This window comes from Corythoichthys intestinalis, chromosome 7 (genome assembly GCF_030265065.1).
Source record: "Corythoichthys intestinalis isolate RoL2023-P3 chromosome 7, ASM3026506v1, whole genome shotgun sequence".
NCBI lineage: Eukaryota > Metazoa > Chordata > Actinopteri > Syngnathiformes > Syngnathidae > Corythoichthys > Corythoichthys intestinalis.
Genome location: NC_080401.1, coordinates 15,695,950 through 15,719,234, shown reverse-complemented (window position 1 = coordinate 15,719,234; position 23,285 = coordinate 15,695,950). Strand labels below are relative to the sequence as shown.

Here is a 23,285-nt window from a genome sequence, read left to right as displayed (position 1 = left end):
AATTGATCCAGTTATTGCTTTATATTCACTTACATTGTACAGTATGGGTGTTTCATAAAATGCAGTACCACAAAATATCACAAAAATTCTGGGGAAAAATAGAAACTTTTTTTCTCAATTAAAATATGGAGCAAATTTAAGTTTTTGGCGTCTGAAACCAATTGACGGTGTTTCGATGAGGAAAATTGACTTACATAATTAAAGTCTTACATTCAGTTAAACTTTTTTATTGCTTTCCTATGGTATTATTTTTATTATTTTGATGTGGAAAACTAGTTGTACTGGAAAATTGTATTAGTTAACCCCAAAAAGACTACTGATCCCATTAGGATACAATTACAATTTCTTTTGAAATACATGGTAGGTGTCTTTAAAAAAAAGTCCTGACTACTTTTGCGCACTAAAAGAAATCATTAGCTTCCCAAACACATTTTTCTCGGCTGTCAGGATGTGTAAAACCATTAAAGTATTATGGAAGCCAATGAGCCAGGATGTGAATTTGCTGTAAGCCTCATCAGCCTCTGTAATTGATGGCTCAGTGAGGGGGTCATCCTCCACTTGTGATGGTATAGATCAGGTCCAGACAGACACATAATGACAGCTGGGTGAGATGGAATGGGAAGGGATTGTGGCTGTTAGCGTTGGCCATTCAAATGTAAAATTACGATTCAGCTTTTCCAACAGCTTGCATCAATCCCACAAATGGATTTTCTAGCATACAAGTATGAACATTACTCTAGTTAGCGCTTCTGCTGTTAATGGAAAATAAGTGATAGCCAATTTCCAACTATTCAATTCCTGCATCCAATATTTTTTCCTGGCTATCCATTTTTTCTTTTGTTGGCAACAATGAGTATTATTTCACTGGGAAGAACCAATTAGGTTTAGCGGGTGGTCCTATAACTCACTGTATGTAATGCTAGTTCTTTTTTTCCCCAGCACCAACAGAAAGGCATCTCCCCTCGAATGCTAAAGTCTCTGGTCAGTCGAGGACATCTGGAGTTTTCCTCTAACAGGCAACAAGATGCACAAGAGTTCTTCCTTCACATGATAAACTTGGTGGAGGTGAATTGATGCTTATATTCTACCCACCTAGAACGTTTTCGATCATGCCCTAGGGCTAACGGGAACTTGACACTTATGTCCACACATGTAGACAATTTCGAGTTTTCGCTATAGACAAGTTTCCGAGGTACTTCCTTTTTTTTTTTTTTCCCCCCTGAGGTACTTCCGCTTTACTTCCTTGTGTCTGCAAGCAACTTCCGTTTTAGAATTTCTCCATCCAAAACAACTGCGGAGCTAGAGTAACATTACTCATCAAAATCCCTTAGAAAATACAATATGGAAATACCGCATCCATCTGCCATCATCATGACAGGGGAGGACAACATGTTCATGAAAGAAGATGTTGAAACAAGCTCGTGCCACGACAAAGACCGGGTGTTTTTGTCGCCATGTTGCCGCTGTGTTATGGAAGGTATGTTCTTCCTATGCATGCATTTTAATGTGTTCGGTGCTAAAAAAATACTTAAGCTAAAATTTTGCGCATGAAACGACTTGTTCCCTTTGATATTGTTATTACGATGATGATTGTAATTATAATGATCTTCAATATTATTTACGACAACTACTGTGACTGCAACAAATGCTATCTGCTGCTAGCCTGTTGCTAATCAGTACATGTAGGATGGCACAATGATGTCAACGCATAAATGCAAAAGTTTTTTGTTCGTTTGTTTACAGGTGGGAAACGCTGTTAGCTAAGGTAAAATAAGTTGATATGCCTCACAGCAACACCTACTGTAGTTGATGGACATATATTTAGAATACGTCGTTCTACTCGGGGGCGGCCGAGAGGCTGGGACCATCAGCTCTATCCTGAGATCAAACTACGAACTTTTTAACTGCAGCAACTTTAAGATATGCTATTGGAGCAGGAATTACCGAGGACAGCGGGAGAAAGCCCGTCTAGAGGCTGTAATGTCGGGTGAAAGTTTGGCGAGGCTCCGGAGCTCTACTATCTGATATCACAATCTCGTATGCTAATTTTCCAATAATTTTATAAACTGTGATTTATTAACCTGTTTTTTACATGCACTAATCGTTTAAATAAAACAAGAAATGGAATCAGTCATGTTGTCCAGATGTTTTATTGCGATCAATATCTGCAATAAGAAGAATGACATTTTTGTTTATATGTACATACCTTGTAGAATTTCCTTGTAACAACAAAATCTGTGTCAGCCCTTCTGCATTCGGCAAATGTGATATAATTTGTAATTTCACCTCATTTTGGTCACTCAAGTGGCTGTTGTATCAATCTATACCTCACGTCAACATATGCTGACAGGTTGTTATAATTTTGGCCACGAATGATCAACGAAGTGATAAGAACAGTCATGCAATCTCATCTACGTCTCACCTACGTCGTGCTGAAACCATTTTTGCAGATTCCGTTGGTTCCTCTGGCTTGATTTTGCAGTTTTAACTTTGTCAATACACTGCTTACTTCAACCGCAATTCATGTAGTTCTTTCTAAACCAGAAGTTCGAAGCAGACATTTTCCAAGATGGCACCACCCATATTTCGCTCAGGAAACTTGTCTATACCTAATTTGCATATTTTTGGGATGTGGGAGGAAACAACAGAAAACTCGACAAATGGTTAGAAAATATTCTTTATATGAAAAGATAGATTTCAGAAATCAGCTTTGATTGCAATTAATTTAAATGACTTCATTATTATACGTTTGCACTAGGGGTGTAACGGTACACAAAAATCTCGGTTCGGTACGTACCTCGGTTTTGAGATCACGGTTCGGTTCATTTTCGGTACAGTAAGAAAACAAAATGCAAAATATAAATGTGCTAGTTGTTTATTACACACCTTTGTGCTTTCAACAATAGGAACATTAACCTATACAAAGCTAGAATTCTGCTCAAAAAGTAGCGGGTATTTAAGAATTTAAGATAATCCAACAACAATTTGCCTTTCAGACCCCGCGTATTGGTTAGCTTTCTTTCTGAAAGAAAGAAAGAAGAAAAAAGAAGTCCTGTGCTAAAGAGAAAAGCAATCCCAATGACAAAGATTTTAACATGTATTTACAAATGAAATTCCTCAATGAAACATTTTTTTTCTTATGAACGGCTTTCAAAAGCTTGTGGATTTTCTCAAGTTAAAGCGCCACACAGAAATTAATAAATTTAATTGTGTAAGCAGGATGTGTGTATTATTTTTATTATTTAATTACAGGTGTTTTAGCACATTTCATTTTATTTAAATGGGCTATTATTTATTTTATAATGTGTTTATATTTTACAAATGTGATGTAGTATTCATTTATATTGTATATTTTATGTTGTATAACTTTAGATCCTGAATATTAGTTCCTACTGGTTTTGTTGTGGTAGGAGTGTTATGTATTGAACATGTGGCTGTGTTGGTTATTATTATAGCAGAGAAGACAGCAGTAAATCAACAAAGACAAGTCAACTGTGCCCCGATTTACCACTCAAGAGATCTGATGGACTCAAAAAGTGGGTTAAGATTGCATATTAGTTTGAAAATCGACCGGATCCACCGTATTTTTACACGAGTGACTTCCGGTCTGCCCGATCCTAGCTACCTAGCTACTATGTAGTAGTACTGATGCAGGAGGGGCGCGTGTCACGTCAAATAATAAACTCTGCCATTCTTTTCGCATGCGTCGCGTTGAGCCGCTCCTGGGAAGCATCTAACACCCGGCCCCACTGCGACTGGTGTGCATTGGCTGATTGACTCTAACGCCTGCGTTTCACTGCGTTCTCGCGGCGGCCACGTTGTCGCGCCGTTGACGTTTCTGGGTTATACTGTCCTACCGTGTTGGTCCTCATTATAGTAGAGAAGACGGAGTAAATATAATCTACACAAAGAAACTGTAACCCGATCGACTCACAGCCTCGAAAAGTAAGGGTTATATTTAGGGCTGTCAAACGGTTAAAATTTTTAATCGAGTTAATCACAGCTTAAAAATGAATTAATCGCAATTAATCGCAATTCAAACCATCTCTAAAATATGCCATATTTTTCTGTAAATTATTGGTGGAATGGAAAGATAAGACTGATATATACATTCAACATACTGTACATAAGTACTGTACTTGTTTATCATAACAATAAATCCACAAGACGGCATTAACGTTAACATTCTTTCTGTGAAAGGGATCCACGGATAGAAAGACTTGTAATTCTTAAAAGATAAATGTGAGTACAAGTTATAGTAATTTTGATAGTTTGTATATTGTGACTAAATATTGCCATCTAGTGTATTTGTTGAGCTAAACTTAATGTATGAATAGAGTATTATTTTGTATAGCTATTTTGATTGGGAATGACAGATCTCTTTGCATTGAGCACTTTTCTTTTTGTGAACATTATTTTATTTTTGAGAGATAGGAATATTATTTTTGTTGTGCTTTCACTAAATGATACTGTAGCAACTTAAATGTTCTTAACTGCCCAAATGCATGATGGGAGAAACCATGAGTCACAGTGGTTGCTGCAAATGGTATATCTTCTCTGCGTTGAGTACAATACATGCTGTTAAGAAAAAGATCATCTCCAGTTGTTATTCCCCATGTCGTTTGCCACAATAGTTATAACAGTTGTGGAAGAGATGCCACCTCTTATTCCATTAAGTAGCGCGGCTCCAATAAATGCCTGCATTACCAATTCGCCCTTCTTGGTAATTAGCGGTGCTATGGACCGGCGATTCATATTGACTCGTTGTCGTTGGTTGGCCCGGTTCGTCAGATTTCCTCCTGAGGAAGACGGTGCTACACATGTAAACACCGAGAGGCGTTGGATGGCTTTTTGTGGGAACTTTTATTAACAAAATCAAAGCATGTGGGGGACGCAGCACTTGAGCCTGCGCTAACTGCGCACTTTCTCTACTCTCTCGCTCGACCACTTTCTTCCTCACTGCTCAATCTGACAATGCCGGTCACATTGAAAATAACAGCGGCCCCCTAGGCGGGTGCCGGTAATACCTGCGTCCACTCCACTTGCTTGTCTCTGCCCTTAGCTCTCAATATACTTCAAACGGCGCCATTGTAGTCTGTTCGCGGCAATGCTTGAGTGGGTCGTTCCGCGCATGCGTTAATTGCGATAAATATTTAAATTTGATTAATTAAAAAAATTAATTACCGCCCGTTAATGCGTTAATTTTGACAGCTCTAGTTATATTACGTCAGAAACTCCTTCGGTACGCGTCCGTTCCGAACCGAGCGCCACGTACCGAAACGGTTCAATACTATTACATGTACCGTTACACCCTTAGTTTGCACACTGCAAAAGTATATGAACTTAAACACACCAGTAAACATAAGAGCGCCACGTACCGAAACGGTTCAATACTATTACATGTACCGTTACACCCTTAGTTTGCACACTGCAAAAGTATATGAACTTAAACACACCAGTAAACATAACACCCATCATCTTCTGTAAATCTCTGCAGAGGAACAGTACGAGCTCGGAGAATCCGAGTGATGCTTTCCGCTTCTTGGTGGAGGAGCGAGTACAGTGCTGCCAGACACGTCGGGTTCGATACACTCAACGGGTGGACTACTGCATCCAGCTGCCAGCCCCCATCGAGGCTGCAACCAATCGAGGTAACAGAAACCAATGCGGTACTAGCCATACTTGACATTCACTGTGTGTTCAAGTCTCTGGTCCCAAGGGACCAGAATTACAGAGCTACAGTGGGGCTAATACAATCCGGATTCCAACAATAAGGGGACACCATAAAAAATTTTGAAAATAAACTTACTGCAATGTGATGTGAAAGTGTCATGTTTTAATATTTAATTCAGAATAGAACATAGATGATGGGTCAAAAGTTTAAACTGAGAAAATTTTAATTCATTTCAAGGGAAAAATATGTTGATTTTTTTTTTTTTTTTTTTTTTAAATTTCATTGTGTTAGCCAATCTAAAAAAAAGTTGAGACGAGGCCATTTTCACCACTTTAAGGAATGCTCTCTTCTTCTTACAACAGTCTGCAAACATCTGGGGAATAAGGAGACAACTTCCTTAAGTTTAGAAATAGAAATGCTGTCCCGTTCTCGTCTAATACAGGCCTCTAACTGTTCAACTGTCTTCCTTTTCGTACCTTCCTCTTCACGATGCGCCAAATATTCTTTATAGTGAAAGATCTGAACTGCAGGCTTGCCATTTCAGAGCCTGGATTCCTTCCTATGCAGCCATGATGATGTAATTAATGCTGCTTTTGGTCAGACATCATGTTGAAAAATCCAAGGTCTTTTCTGAAAGAGATGATGTTTGATATGTTGTTCTAGAACCTGAACATACCTTTTTGTATTGCCGGTGCCTTTCCAGATGTGCTAAGCTGCCCATGCCGCATACATTCATGCAATCCCACACCATTAGAGATGCAGGCTTCTGAACTGAGCGTTGATAACAATCGAATCGTGATATGTCTGAACTTAGAACAGTTTTTTTACTTTGCCACACTCAATTTTAAATGTCCTCTGCCGGAGAAAAACACTTCGAAATGGCCTGTTCTTTGCACTGTAGAATTTCAGCTGGCAATGGTGGATGACACGGTGCATTTTGTTCACTGACAATGGTTTATTGAAGTATTTCTAAGCCCATTCTGTGAATTAATTTAAAGTTGCATTCCTGTTTGTGTTGCAATGCAGTATTGGGCCTGAAGATCACACATGCAGTATGTTTCTTTTGCCCTTGACCTTTACACACATATTGCTCTACTGTAGATTTTAAGAATATATGGATGATGTTATGCACTGTAGATGATAACTTCAGACGATTTGCAGTTTTTTGCTGGGAAACAGACAATTGCACGAGTCACAATGAGCCGAGTCACAAGTAAGTCCCTAGTCTTACTTGTTGTGGTCGACTGGAGTTGAGCCACGAAGTTATTTCAAGTCGAGTCGAGTTGCGTCACAGGGTTATGTCAAGTCAAGATTTTATGTCGAGCCAAGTCAAGTCACAATGTTATGTCAAGCCGAGTTAGGATGTTATGTCGAGTTGAGTTGAGTCACGAGGTCATGTCGAGTCGAGTCTTGAGGTAATGTCGAGTTGAGCCGAGTCACAGGTTAGTCAAGGCCTTCACCATTATTCAACATTATGTTTCATCATGAAGACCAAGTGGTCCCTCTACATACGAATTTAATTTGTTCCAGGACCTGGTTTGTTAGTCGTAGTGGTCGTATGTCGAGTGGGATTTTCTCATAAGAATACATTATCATTTGATTAATTTGTTTCATAGGTCAAAAACCTACGATAAATCCTTCATGAAATACTGCAGGTGAGATCTCAAATAGCAATTACACATAGCAAAACAAATGAATTCTGAATACAAATCGCAATAATAGTAAAAATAATGTAATGATTATGATAATATAACGAATTGGGTTCTAATGTTGTGGTTGTGTTTTGCATGCTGTTCCTGAATGCACTGTGTGCCTATCGAGAGGGTGAGAGAGGTGCGGAAGAGTGGGAAGTTTTTACTTTTCATGTTCTATTGTTGTTGGTGTCGGCAGCGGCGGACAGTAGCCGTGTTGTGTTGCACTAGTTCTGAAATAAATGATTAAAAACCTGACGAAGCTGGCGACTTCCTTGCCGATGTTACAATAATAAAAATGGTCACCCTAACTTATAAAAACTATTTAATGGAAGTCTGAGGAGAACTGTCAAGATCGTAGAAATATTCCGGTCATGTGTCGAACCAGTTCGCCGACGAGCACACCACACTCATAATTTCCTATCAATGGTGTCACCTTTTTCCTTTTTTCACCACTGGCACTAACCTTCTTGGGACCCACGTTGATTTTTCTCAACAGAAAATCAGCCGTATTGCTGTCTTGCGGGAAAACAATGAAATTGCGACGCTGTTGTAAATCGTCGTATTTTGAGCATGTCGTCATATGTAGAGACAAATGATGAGTCAAATTTTTCGTTGGATGTCGAAAGGATTGTATGTCGAGGTGTTCGTATGTTTAGGTACATGAAAGGCTGTATTAAAAGAACAAAATTGCATGTTTGACACAATAAATATTTTAAAGGATTTGCAACACAAATTGCTGGTTTTTAATACATATTTTTTTAAAGGAATTTGTCTCACATTTTAGGTGAGGCAAAGTCCTTGTGCTAACAGGCAGCACACAGCAAAAAAAAAAAAATTCAAATTTAGAATGATATACCATCCATTTATTTAATTTTTTGTCAAGGCCTTGCGTGAACCAACAGTAATGGTACCATTGTAATTTTCATATAGATATAAAAAAGATAACTGTAATAAAAGAAAATAACAACAGGATAATTTTTAAACACTCCCAAAGTGAACATATTCGTCTCTAGTTGCGAGTCACCAAATTTGCAACTCGAGTCGACTCAGCATGTGACTCGAGTTCAATCGTCTCGAAACACCTTTCTGATATTGCGATACTATCTTTTTGCGCAACATTGGTGTAATTGATGATACTTTACCCATTTTGCCTTTTGAGACACTGCCACTTTAAGAAGCTCTTTTTATACTCAATCGCATAGCCAATGGACCAACGGTAAATGGGCTTTCAGCTGTCATATGTGTAATTGACTTTTCCAGCTTTCTATTGGTTCTTGTCCCAACTTTTTTGAATTGTTGACACTATGAAATTTAAAATCATCATATTTTTCCCCTTCAAATGATTTACTCAGGTTAAACTTTTGCTTGTCAACTATGTCCTATTTTCAATGTCATTGCTTTTAGTTTTGATTCACAATTTGTTTAGCATAACAAGTTTTTGGGGATCCAATTTGGGGTCTGCTTGTACTTCTTAATACCAAGCACACAGCTTCGCACTGAGAAAACCAGTTTTTCCTCCCATAAAGTAGAACACAAGTGGTGCAAAGAAATTTGACAGTTTTTAAATGGAATTTAAAAGTGAAAAAACAGTTGGATGTGATTGTTGTTTTCACCCCACCCCCCACCCCACCCCGCCCATCTCCCTCACAGAGGAGCTACTGGCATATGAAGCCAAGCGCAGGGAAGCTGAGGAGAACATGAGAGCTCCCCCAGAGCCGGTGAGGGCTCGCATCCCTTTCACTGCCTGCCTGCAGGCTTTCACTGAACCTCAGAATGTGCCAGACTTCTGGAGTTCGGCGCTGCAGGCCAAGTCAGCTGGAGTCAAGTAAGATACCGACCTATTCAATCCTGAATTTAATCGGCTTCAATTTGTTGTCCTCTTTTTCTTCAGAACGTGCCGTTTCGCATCATTTCCAGAATATCTGGTGGTACAAATCAAGAAATTCACATTTGGAGTTGACTGGGTGCCAAAGAAACTAGGTCACTACTTCCTTTTATTTGCATTCCTCTTTGGTCCTCCAGCTATGTCTGTGACCAAGAAGCTGAAACCCAAAATTATTTACCTTTATCAGTGTTTACAGGAGGATTGTATTCTGTAAAATGTCCTACAGAGGGCAGCAGTGAGCCATGATATATAAAGAACTAAGGCACATACTGTTATTTTGTAAAGGGCTATATGCTGTAAATACATTTGATTTGATTGTTGGAAATTGTGTGTTAATTATCCTGTATTTATTTATTTTAAGGATTATAGTTCAATCTAAGAAACTACCGTTTAGACACTTAAAAATTATCAGGGTGAGCTTTTGGTGAGCATATCTTCATCACTATCAAAAGTTCCGGTCAGTCTGTATATCTTGGTTTGACTTTCCAATCTGAAATTTACATATTTTCTCCGTGGTAGTGTGTGTGTTTTTTTTTTTTTTTTTTGTCTGGCTTCCTTCCACTCCCTCAGAGCAGACAATTGATATTCATAGAAGACGTTAAACAAAGCTGACAATTGATATTCATTGAAGAAGTTAAACAAAACAAACAAACCAAAAAAAAAACCCATTTGTCCAATGCCACAAATGAGGACAAGCACAGTAGTATCTGGAAGAAAGGCTATTTATGCAGGTAATCCCCGGGTTACGACGGATTCGACTTGCGTGATATCGACTTTACAACGCCAGAGTCTCGTCCGGCATTGTCTCCAGTCGTTTTTTTTTTTTAAGCTGTGTAAACAGTACCTTATTGTACCACACAGTATCTTTTAACTTTATTAACTTGACATGTTCTGTCCTCACTAAATGTGTTGTTCAGCTTGACAGACAGCAAACAAGGCAATTGTGGTTTTTGAAGCTTTTTCCTTTCTTCACTTTGGACAATTTGTAAAGCTGTAGCACACATATGTACACTTACGTTTAAAACGACACACAATTTAACAATAAAACAACCAAAAAGCAAAACCAAACAATTGGTGTTCAAACGTCCATCTTGTCTCATCAAAATATAAATTTAATTGATTAAATTAGCCTAATTTTCTTAGCAAACGTCCGCTAGCTTAAATGCTGCGAGTGCTAAGGTATTTACAATTTTCATAGCAAATCGCTCACACACAACTCCACAAACTTAGCTCTAAACTTAATTACAATTGCATACACAAGCATTTATTGGCTGAAAACACTTACAGGCTAATGTGGACCAAACGAGAGGGCAGCTGTCCTATATCCATGTCAGACAAGTCTCCTACTCAGTCATAGAAGCCAAGGAGACAGTCCAGCCACACCCAACGCTTCCAACAGAGGGCAGTGTATCCTCCATAATTAAACAAAATAAAATACTTTTGGACTTTTTTTAGTTATTTTTTAAGGGGTTCATTCTGACATTAATTCTGACTTACGAGGAAATTCGGGTTACGACGCCAGCGTAGGAACAGAACTAGTTCGTAATCCAGGGACTACCTGTATTTATATTTATATTATACAAGACTTCTCCTGTTTTTGACATATGGTAAATATTTGAATAAAACTGTTTCCCTTCTGCTTGTGTATAGATTTGGGGATAGATGTTCCAGATTTCCTGGATCTTAGCCGTCTGCGTGCCACAGGACTTCAAGCAGGTGAAGAGGAGCTCCCTGACCTCATGCCGCCAATTGTGCTACCTGAAGACACGAGAGGTATTTGCACAAGATGAAATTGTTAAAATCGTCTCCACATTGCGGCAGTGTGTCTCTTTGCCAAAAAGTAATTACTGAAGATGCACAAGGACCGACCATTTGGTAAACCAAGCTGTTACATACTGTGTTTTGTTTTAGTGTTTATCCTTGGCGTCCAAATGTTTTTTGGGTTTGTTATTGAGATGTTATGTAATTTCAGATCAGAAATTGCCCATTTTGTTTTCTCTTAAAATGACCACAAGCTCCAATGAATCAACCACAATGTTCAAAGGAGCTATTTGCATTTTGTGCGAGAATACTAAAAAGCAAAATGGTACTCTTGATAATTCCGGGGTGTTTTCCTGCTGTTGCTTTTTTATTCCTATGGATTATTTTACTATTACAAAGGACATTGTTTTCCCTGAGCATTGCTTATGTTCTTTTCAGTCAGAACGTTTTTGCATGACCTAGACTAACTAACATTTATAGGAAATATTAAGGGGATTATAACCATACATTTTGATTTTGTTTATGTACAAATATTTAGGTCTGTCCAATCTATTGTTTCATTAAACAGCAACATACAGTAAATAGTTCATTTTACTAATATATCTGAAAACGTGTCTGTTGAGTCAGCCGTTATGAATTTTATATAATTGCACACACATAGTGTGTCTTCGTCTGTGAAAGAGAAGCTGTGATATTTGACCCGACATTGTCTAGCGAGGGCAGGACTGTATAGAAACAAGGGTGGGCGGAAGGCTATTGTTATACATACTGTATAGTGCTGACTTTGTGCAGCATTATATGTTTGCAATCAGGACATAGAATTGAACCGTTTAGGGGAATATCAGTCTCCAAAAACTCTCATGTAAAGCCACAACAAAACACTAACTTTGCTACTTGTGGCCTTTTCAGGTATTTTACAACTGGAAACTAAGTTGTTATAAGATGGCAGATTATTTGTTTCGCCCCAGCTAGTTAATTATTAAGTTGAAATTTTATAAAATACTAATGTTCTCGCTAGCAACGATGCACCAACGTGCTACTTGAATATGCCCATTTTTATAAATAATGTAATATATCAGATATAATATCACTAATATCACTATTACTTGACAAGTCATCAGGATTCAGCTTCAGATTCAGATTCAGCTAGCTTCAACAAATTAAAATGAACTATGACCACCAGGCTCGCTAAAAGTAGGCTAACATGATCCCAGACAATTGCCACGTTTACATGGAGCCAAATATTTCAATTACAATCGGAATATTTGTTCAAACCGAATAAATGTGTTCCATATAAACACCTCATTCGGAATGAACAGGCCCAAACCGAATGGAATTTCATTCCGATTCACAGGGGTGGAATATTCCTTTTCCCAAACCGATTAGAAGTAAAATTATATCATGTAAACAGGGAAGCGGAATGGTGTCTGGTTGCGTTCTTTCTGCGCATGCTCCGTACTGACGTGGTGACGTCACTCGGTGACGTAAGTAACGTCACTTGCAACATGGCTTCCAAGCACACGCACAGCGCACCCACACAACTTTTTAAATGAACGGCGAATCATTCTGAAGTTTTGTTTCCACTCGAAAAGTTAAAACAGCAGCTGATCTGACGATCGATCTCCATGTTTTGCAACGTGACGCTTTGTTTTGATTAATCTGCGCATGTCAGACGGCAGTTGTCAAACGTCCTTTCGGAATAAAGGCAGTCACATGTAAACGCTGGATCGGAATAGATGAAGTGACATGTAAACAGCTGATGTGAAATTTCCATTTGGAATGATTTGAATCGGTATGAATAAAACTCAGCATGTAAACGTGGCTAATGTCACAGATTACTTGAAAAATTAATCTGATTACTGATTACACCTCAAAAAGTAATCTAGTTACTTTACTGATTACTTCATTATCAAAGTATCTAAGTTACTTTAAAAGTAATTTATCAGTTACTGTGTACCAATTTTTCTCCCTTTGATGCCTCAACAAAAGAATGACAACATAAAAATGTCATCGCATGTAATGACTTTCCGATAACTGAATATAAAGTATAGAATTTTTCACATAAGGCTTAATTTTCGAGTTAGCGAGGTTTAATTAGTCGATGGAGTTGATTTCAACCACCATTGACTCGCGCTCGCGTAGCCCCCCGGAGCTGTGAAACTAACAAATAACTGACAAACTGCATGGAGTTTGTTGAAATCAACGTCATCGACTAATTAAATCCAGCCAATTTGAAGATTAAGACTAATGTCAAAAATTCTGAATTTGGGATTAGAGTAAACAGCATATCAGTGGCAATGTTAAACAATGCAAATTGATTGCACAACAATCAACAACACAAATGAATTGCACAGTGCAATAAACAGTAAGGTGGGGGTGGATGTGTGCGCTCAACCCGGAAGTACGCGGTACACACACGCGGTCAATTTGGCCACAAAACGTGGCGGCAACTAAGCACTTTACACTCAATCGGACTTACAGCACATCCCAAAGATGCTAAACGAATACATACACTGTACCCTCACGGCATAAATGTACAACACGAATATGATGTAAACAAAGCTTGCCAACTTGTAGTGATGACTGCCCGTCGTTGAACGGCAAAGCTACGAACGGCCGCGCATGTGGGGGGTCCAATCTATTGCTGATACCCTTCAGAATGAAGGAAAAATACTCACCTTCATTCATGGATGTACACAGATCAACATTCCTTCGCACATCTGAACACTCGGGTCGAATGTGGCTTGCCCACGCCTTTCTCAGTCCCACAACTGAGCGCGTGTGACTTGAGACCAAAACATCAAGTAACGGTGAATGGTTACCATGGAAACACGTACCTTGAACCTTTCTCACATTCATTTATTCCAAAATGCTCTTTGTACATGACTACACTATTCTTCATTCTACATACATTATGAGGCAATAACAAAATAGGAACGCACAGACACTAAGGAAACTAACTTTAATCAGATTAGATTTGGAAACATGAACGTGTTAGATTACTCGTTACTGAAAGAAAGTAATCAGATTACAGTTACGCGTTATTCACTGACAACACTGATCCCAAACACATGATAAGCAAACCTGAAGAGAGCGTTTGCCCTTTACTGGCAAACACAGAACCTACAGACAAAAATAAATTACTTATTTAGCTTTGGATTGATGCATATACATCCTTAGAATATACCAACCAAACGTCCTTCTGGTTCATCCAATAATAATGGAGGAGCACTTATTTGCTATTTTAGGTAATGTACTCACCAAGAAAAGCAAAGCGAGTGAAATCTTGAGCCCTCCTCTGGACAGCCTAAAACCACTGTGTCAATGGCGTACCGCACGCAGGCTATTTTTAGACCGTGACGTTGCATCGTAAAGCGGAAGTAAAGCCGAAGTGGGACATTATAGACCCGCCCTCGCATAGACTTAACGTAATTTGTGCTACTTTTCGCCGCTAATCTTTCACAAACGAACATGCCGATTACGCATTGCTTTTTTGGAACTTGTAGAAACGACTCTAGACATTACGACACATGAAGGATGTTTCTTCTTACGTTTCCGGAAACCAAAAACTCGGGAGGAAAAAATGTGAAGACCGAATCAACTTGCGCGGACTTTAACACCAGCTCGGTGAATCCATTCACATTTCATATGCAGTAAACATTATGTTGGGTTGGCATGGTCTTTCAGAGGACAAAGAGGTAAGCCATTTTTATATTTTTACTTAATTTTTTTAGCGTAACGTTGTGCTGTACTGCTTCAGACTGACAATGAATGACCTGAAAAGAATTACAATGGTATCTGACTGCCACTGTTACCGTTTCTGTTATATATATATCAGGGGTCGCGTTAACCGGATATTTTCCGTCGTTGACCGGTTTTTTAAAACGGTGACGGAAAAAACTGAAATCCGTCCGTCATTTTGACAGGTTGCAATTCACACCCCAGACCACAGGGTGGCGAGTCAGCATATTAGCTATTGTCTCTCTTAATGCATGACGTCGTTGGCTCTTCTGTCAGAATATTGTAGCGTCACCGGGGTCTGGCGGCGGCACCGTGATTGACACATCAACGCGAGGTTCTTATTGGTGCACCCGGTGTGCCAGCGCGTCATCCAATCACCCAATCACATGACGTCACAACTCCGCCCCCCTGACCGGAGCCGCCATATTGTGTGTCAGCTCGTCATATTTACACATTACCGCTACGTACATACCTCCTATTACGACGTGTTTTTCTGCTCGTTAATATTAATAATCAAAATGGTGAAGATGAGAGTGAGATGGACTGCTGTAATTCGACAAGAAGTCTGGGCACCAAACGATCACCACAGACTATGTAGTAGTCTTTTTATATCTGGTAAGATGCATTTAATATATATTTAGAAGATTTTGGGCTGACAACCACAATTAAGATCATTGTGTGACGTTGGTGATTGGGGTCTATATCGTTGCCTCTTTTTCTTTGGGGGCGGAGTTGTTGGTAAGCAGAGTAAAAAGGGAGAAAAATACCACGACTTCCGTGTCTAATTTTTCGCCGCCAAGCAAGTGTTACAATATTAATTAAAAATGAATGAAAACTAAATACTATTGAATATGTCATCATTAAAAAAATCATCATTTAAAAAATTTAAGTGACGGGTAAAAATAGACTATGACCGGATTTTTATGACCCTGTCAGTCAAAATGACAGACAACGAAAATGTCTAGCGCAACCTCTGATATATATGTATATATATATATATATATATATATATATATATATATATATATATATATATATATATATATATACATATACATATACATATAAAACTATAATATATATAACTTTAGTAAGGGGGAAGTGTAAATACATTATAGAATTAAGATGTGTTATCAATGAAAAAATTAAAAGTGTTCGTTGGCTGTCTCTGAGTAGCATTTGCGATCGCTACAAAGCTAACTAAATTACCCCCAAGAACAGTAAGAGACGTAGGACAACCAGAGGATATATAAGAAAGACAGGGTTGATGGTAAAGGATAGCTTGGAGAATGTCATTGTCAGTCGCGTCAATAAAAAAGCTAAAGCTATGCTTAGGTCGGCTCGTTTTTTCCGTTTTTTTCAGCCTTCGACACTCAAGCCATCTCTTTAACTCAGTGCTTCTCAATTATTTTCTGTTACGCCTCCCCAAGGAAGACGTAAATGTTTCGCGCCCCCCCCCCCAACTCTCTGCCGCCACTGTAAATAGTATCATTCGTCTATATTACTATTATAAGTACGCCTCAGCTTAACATTGTGTCCTTTTTTTTTTCTATTAAAAAAAAGTAACATAGATCAACTTATAATAAAGTATAACTTTTTTAACATTGTGTTGCTTGTAACAGAAAAGACTTAACGCGCATCAATTTGCCTGAAGTTAAAAAAAAAAAAAAAAAAAAAAAAAGTCACATCCAAACTGTAAAAATACACTCAAGGTACATTTTTGACCATTTGATACTGAAAAATAAAATGTAATAAAATCAGTAAATAATAACAAATTCAAATTGATTAGAAACATTTACTCTTCAGGACAACATGCCAAAAAATTTGACCGAAAAAAAACAAAACTGAATAGAAGGGGGGGGGGGGGGGTCTTTGGACAGAAGGAAAGTTTTTATTTTCGCTGATTCACCACAGTGCTCACTGGTTTACTGATATAACACTGACAAAGCGGGACGATTGTGACAATTGGCAATATTCGGCACATTTTCGCTGAAAAACAATCAAGCGGCTTATCAATGAGATTGAGGTCTAATGTCTTTAAGTGGCGTCTTAACTGATTTGGCTTCTCCGCTATAATCATTTTTAGACTCAGTAAACAGTGGTCTTTCCTCATTTCCCACTATATTAAAAGTCAAAGGCAAACGGCCCGAAAAAAGCGCATTCTCGGCGGCCGAGGGAGAACCGTAGGTGAGGGCGGTGGTCGTGACGATCCCAAGCCGAAAACGGCACTTCTCGGCCGGACACGTGAGAACCGAAGAAGACAGTGGGTCGCTGCGTGAGTCCAGCTCTGCATGAGTCTCTTCCGTGTGCTCTTGCTTACTTCAAAAATACTGCACGCACTTTGAAAATGAGAGCACCACTGCCACCCACGGAGTGGATGTGCAAGTACACTTTATTCTAGTACGGCAAAAAAAAAAAAAAAAAAAGCATGTTCCCCGAGGTCACTCGCGCCCCCCCTGGCATCGCTCTGCGCCCCCCTGGGGGGGCGCGCCCCACCATTTGAGAAGTACTGCTTTAACTGAACATTTTTATGTTCTTCCACATCTTTGCCAGTGAATTTGGCACCAGGCACATCATTTTCAGAGAGAATTGGTAGGTTTAGCTCTGTAAACATCTCCTTCGTACACGATTTCCATTCATTTCCTATTAGGGACAAACGGTGGCTTGTCCCTACTTAGCAACAGTAGCTAATGTCATGAATATTAATGAGCGGAAGTGACGTGTTGCTTGCGATACGCCATTTAGAAGAAATATCTGAAGTTGCAGCATGGTAAATTCAAGTTTACAGCGGAAGTCCCAGTAAGTTGCGCAAAGCAGAGATGCGATTACTGCAAGAAATTTAATTCAAATGTAATAGTTATATTTATAAGTACTATACATTATGCAAGTTTTGCCCCATAGTATTAAATATTTCAGGCAAAAATATATGTTCATTTTTTGTAAAATGTAGCCTCGGTGAAGTCTAGAGCTACTCTATATTTGATTTTTTGTATCTAATAACGTGGTAAAGTTGAGGTAAACATCATTTTAAAATTTGACACACCAAATAAAAGAGCATTTTCATCAAGCCTGCTGAATTTAAACTTAAAAGAAAAAAAAGTGCCAAATGTGTCATCATCAGGGAGGTCTCAGAAGCAAATCACCGCTCTCAGTCCAAACGGATTGGACATTTATTGCCCTAAATAGCAGCCAATGAGTTAAACCTAGCTGCTCTTCCTATAATGTATTCACAAAACTAACAAGCAGAAGTGTGCTCCAGCACTCTGCAGGCTGAAAAGGAACCACGGATATAAAAACTTTTTAAAAGATAAATGTTAGTATGGCAACAAGTTACGCACTTGCGGCAAGTGCGTCTCAATGACAACAGCGCGGGAGAGTGTTTGCTGTAAAGAACTCCAATTTTTCTAAGCAGAACTTCAGGGTAACCTATTGTATGATCAAACTTATTCCAAAATAATAATTAAGATTGTTAGCATCCAGAGCTATCGTGTTCCTTACGTACAGTGGTTTGAAAAAGTATCTGAACCTTTTGGAATTTCTCACTTTTCTTCATAAAATCACCATCAAATGTGATCTGATCTTTGTCAAAGTCACACAGATGAAAATACAGTGTCTGCTTTAGCTAAAACCACCCAAATATTTATAGTTTTTCATATTTTAATGTGGATAGTATGCAAACAAAGACAGAAGGGGGAAAAAAGTAAGTGAACCATCACATTTAATATTTTGTCCCCCCCCTTTTGGCAGCAATAACTTCAACCAGACGCTTCCTGTTGTTCCAGTCTGGCACATCGATCATGACTAATCTCGGCCCATTCTTCGCTACAAAACTGCAGCAGTTCAGTCAGATCATGGGATGTCTGGCATGAATTGCTGTGTTTAGGTCATGCCACAGCATCTCAATGCGGTTCAAGTCTTGATTTGGACTTGACCACTCCAGAACGTGTATTTAGTTCTTCTGAAACCATTCTGAACGTTATTTACTTCTGTTTTTTGGATCATTGCCTTGTTGCAGCATCCATCCTCTTTTTAGCTTCAACTGTCTGACAGACGGCCTCTGGTTTTCCTGCAAAACATCCTGATAAACTTGAATTCATTCTTCCATTAATGATTGCATGTTGTTCAGGCCCTGAGGCAGCAAAACAGCCCCAAATCATGATGCTCCCTCCACCATGCTTCATGGTGGGGATGAGGTCTTGATGTTTGTGAGCTGTTTCATTTTTCCTTCACACATGATGTTGTGTGTTACTCCCAAACAATTCAACTTTGGTTTCATCAGTCCACAAAATATTTTGCCAAAACGTCTGTGGAGTGTCCAAGTGCCTTTTTGCGAACATTTAACAAGCAACAATGATTTTTTTTTTAGAGAGCAGTGGCTTCCTCCATGGAGTCCTCCCATGAACACCATTCTTGGCCAGAGTTTTACGGATAGTTGATGTGTTGAGATATTGGACTGTGCCAGGGATTTCTGTAAGTCTTTAACAGACACGCTAGGGTTCTTTTTTTTTTTTTTACCTCTCTGAGTATTCTGCGCTGAGCTGTTGGCGTCATCTTTGGTGATCTGACTGTCGATTGATAAACATCCAGAATTTTAGAGATGGTTTTTGTATCCTTTCCCAGCTTTATACAAATCAACAATCCTTGTTTGCAGGTCTTCAGATAGCTCTTTTAACCGCGCCATTATGCACATTAAACAATGCTTCTCATCAAAACATTTCTTACCAGGTGTGTGTTTTATAGTGGGCAGGGTAGCTTTAAACCACTCATTAGTGTTTGGGCACACTACCGACTTAAAATGTTTGGTAAAAAATTGTTGCAATTGCTCTTTAAGTCTCCTTAGGCAGAGGGTTCACTTACTTATTTTCCTCTTTTGTCATTGTTTGCATGCTATCCTCATTAAAATATGAAAACTTATAAATGTTTGGGTGGTTTTAGTTAAAGAAGACACTGTATTTTCATCTGTGTGATTTTGACAAAGATCAGATCACATTTGATGGTGATTTTATGCAGAAATGTGAGAAATTCCAAAAGATTCTGATACTTTTTCATACCACTGTATATGATATACATTACAGTACAGTGAAACAGCGGTTTGATTATTTTTGCAGATATCCAGTGCATCACTGCACATGAGAACTTTGATGCAGTTTGCCTCAATGGCAATGTCTTATGGGCTGCCCTCGCGATCGTCAGCCTCCATGACTGAGTGCTGCCTTACCCGATCGGAACCGGGTCACCAACCATCACGGACACGTAAAAGCGCTGTCTAGATTGATGATCGTCCTGCCGGTGTTCTGTCAGATTTGGCTCCTGAAACATTTATAGTATTGGTAGTCGTCATACTACCTTTGCTAGTATTGAGCACAACCAGTAGCAACCATTCTGCATCATCACCCCTAGTGTGTATTGAGCGCATAAAACATGGCATCTTCCGTTGGTCAAAATATGTACTGAATATTATAGATTTTTAAATCATTGGCAATATTTTATGTGCTTCTAATAACATTTTAATACTATTATGGCTTATTAGGGCATACAAGTCTTTATACCTGTGGATCCCTTGAAGGCTGTGCAAGCATGCCCTTTCCTGGCTAACTCATAACCTACAGGAAACACAGGCACCAATAAGTTCGCAATTAATTAATGAGCATTGATTTAAAAAAAAAAAAAAATCCGGCTCAGAAGATTGATAGATACTGGCCCATGCAACATATGCAACTACCAAGTTTCAAGACAATCGGTTCAAGAACGACAGAGGATTTTAATGTTAGATTCCACAAGGAGAACAACAACAACTACTTAAGAGGTGCCTTGACACGAAACTGTAATAGAGCAACTTGCAATCTAACTTGTTTACTTTCAAAACCAAAGGATCAATTAAATAACTGTAACTGATAGTACTTATTCAAGGTAACCAGCAATGCTGTGTCATGAGATATCTTAAAATGATGGTTTAAACACCAATCTTGGTTAGAATTTTGAAGCGTATTTTTGAAAAATTGGCTGACCTCGTTCGACTTTTGAGGCTGTATTGTGTTTTCACACCACTCATCACATTCAACTGGAAGCCCCTGTCGTTGTCATCGCGAGATAATCAGATTTTGTGGGCGATATGTTTGCATACTGTCTGTTTCCACTTTGACTGTACACTGTCTGCCTGGAAAGTCGCCCCCACTGCTTTTCACGGCTTGTGATTTTAATAACTGGTGTTCCTCGAGTCGCTAGAAAAGTTCAGCTACATCTACTGATCAGCATCTACATAAATATTTTAGAAAGGAAAGTCTGTTCAAAATGGTCTCTCTCCCTGAAAACTATCTCAAAGGAGGAGCCGTGCAAACGCACAGCATCAAGTCATGTGCTCCACTTGCACTGATATTGCCTACAGAAGTTTGCCTTCTTACTATGATTGAAGGCTGGACGCCAGTACATTACATGCTATCTCCAGCTCCATGTGCACCTTTAAAACGGCCTTGATGTGACATGCCCATGCTTTTTACAGTTGCTTATCTGTCTCTTACAGCAACACATGTACAGTATATAAAAAGACCATTGCATTAAATACTTTGATTGTATTCTATTTTGAACTTCCTGTATTTTTCCTTGCAAAGGGGGGGAGGGGGGCTCTACCTTTCCCTTTAAAAAACTTATAATAGGTAGTAGTCTTTTTTTCATTACATCTACAGTATATACGAGGGGTCCCCAAACTATGGTCTGCGGGCCGAATACGGCCCGCCTCCACATTTGGTCCGGCCCCCTGAACATTTTTTTTTTTTTTTTTTTTTAAATACTTGTGTTATTTATTTCCTGGCTTTTTCTGTGAATAACCCAGAGAGGGTTATTTGGTTATTATCTATTTAATTAACAGTGTTATTATTATATTATATTATATTATATTATATTATATTATATTATCATTATTTTTAAATTTTATTTACTTTTGTTCCATGAAGAATCCAGAAAGAGTTATTTGATTGTGGCTTTCTGAAAAGCAATACATTTTTACTTTTAGGCACTCCTGCAATCGTCACACTTTTTCTGATACAAACTGACCCCGGCCCCTCATTAGAGAAGGGAAAAGTTATGTGGCCCTCACAGGAAAAAGTTTGGGGACCCCTGATATTTACCATTGCATGTGGAAAAGGTTAGCTACAGTCACAAATGCTCTTTTCAGCCATTTATTGAACAACTCATTGAACTCACAGGACACTTACTGTATGCAAACATTGCTGTGGGTCACATGTTTAAACATTTTTAAAACAGGTCTGTCAGATTTTAAAACAATCAATATTCACATTGCGATCACTTATGCAAGTCATAGTAAGGCTTAAAAATATATTTTTGACATTTAAAAAAAATCAGCAAATTTAACAGTACAGAGTGTAGATGCAGAAAAGCTAATGTCAATTGACTTACTGTGAACTTGTAAAAGAGTTGCTTTTAAGTTGGTTATTACTGACTTGACTTTGACCTGATTATTCTAACTGTTAAAAAATAAACCATTCAAAAAGATGCTTATTAGAGGGTTTCCTAGTTTGTCCCATCCAAAGGGCATTGGAGGTACTCTTTCTTGTCCCAGAATCTCATTGAGGTTGTCACAGCAGGACAAAAAAAGGTTAGGAAGAACAAAATGTTCTTTTTCCACACTTTTGCTGAGTTATTTAATCCCTGTTTTTATGATGAGTTATGCCTGCTGCAAATGACACTGGCCCCATTGTCCTCAGGCCGACATAAGCAGTGATTAATCATGTTGACCCTACTGTCGCTCCTGCTCTACAAGACTCCTGCGCCTCATTGAGCACAAATGTTTGCCTGTATAACCTGCTCTAGCTTTATACACATTCCTGTCTCATAATGACCACTTAAAATTTAGCACTCAGGTGAAATATCTTCCAATAGTTTGCCAATAATAAATATAACAACACAGCATTCAATTATTAATTATTTTCCATAAAAAGCAAGTGCGCACGATTCGTATGAATGTTTACATTATACACACAGTGCCTTTCTCAACACACAGTTGCCAGAGAGAAAAAAAAAACTACGTTTTACCAACGCCAGACACACTAAACACCCTGGAGTTAACTCTCGTAGCTTGTAGGAACGTTCAGTTCGGTTGGCCCTCCTCCTCTAAGCCGCGACCGTCTGTAGCCGAAGTATTCCCATACCAGCGATTTGGTTTTCTTCGATGGGGGAAAAAGTTCAGGAGTTTCACCTCCTCCAGCCATCGTGTAGCACAGCTGACTAACTGACACTGAGGAACAACTGGTGGGGGAGGGTTGAGCCTTACAGCTGCAAGCGAGGGATTTCTCCATGCATTTTTGGAACATAAATAATAGCTAATACCTTAGGGACAGCATGATGCAAAATTTTTGTGGTTTTGAAACCTTGACGTTTTCATACCACGGTGACCTTGAAACCGGTAATCAGCATATGACTAGCTTGAACATAAAACTCTAACCTCACAAAAACCACGCTTTAGTGCTCAAAATTCCCCCCATGTGCTTATAATTGTTGCCAAAACATGACTAAA

At 38.8% G+C, this 23,285-nt stretch overlaps 1 protein-coding gene across 4 annotated transcripts in view; it reads left to right on the top strand.

Moving 5' to 3' along the window:
- usp13 (ubiquitin specific peptidase 13) overlaps positions 1–23,285 on the top strand; it is a 72,408-nt gene that overhangs the window by 25,293 nt on the left and 23,830 nt on the right. For all 4 annotated transcript variants that reach the window (XM_057841577.1, XM_057841576.1, XM_057841574.1 and 1 more), the window contains 5 exons: positions 940–1,065; positions 5,498–5,651; positions 9,019–9,193; positions 9,260–9,348; positions 10,904–11,026. In XM_057841577.1, the coding sequence (XP_057697560.1) occupies positions 940–1,065; positions 5,498–5,651; positions 9,019–9,193; positions 9,260–9,348; positions 10,904–11,026 (667 nt within the window). The remainder of the gene's footprint in view (positions 1–939; positions 1,066–5,497; positions 5,652–9,018; positions 9,194–9,259; positions 9,349–10,903; positions 11,027–23,285) is intronic.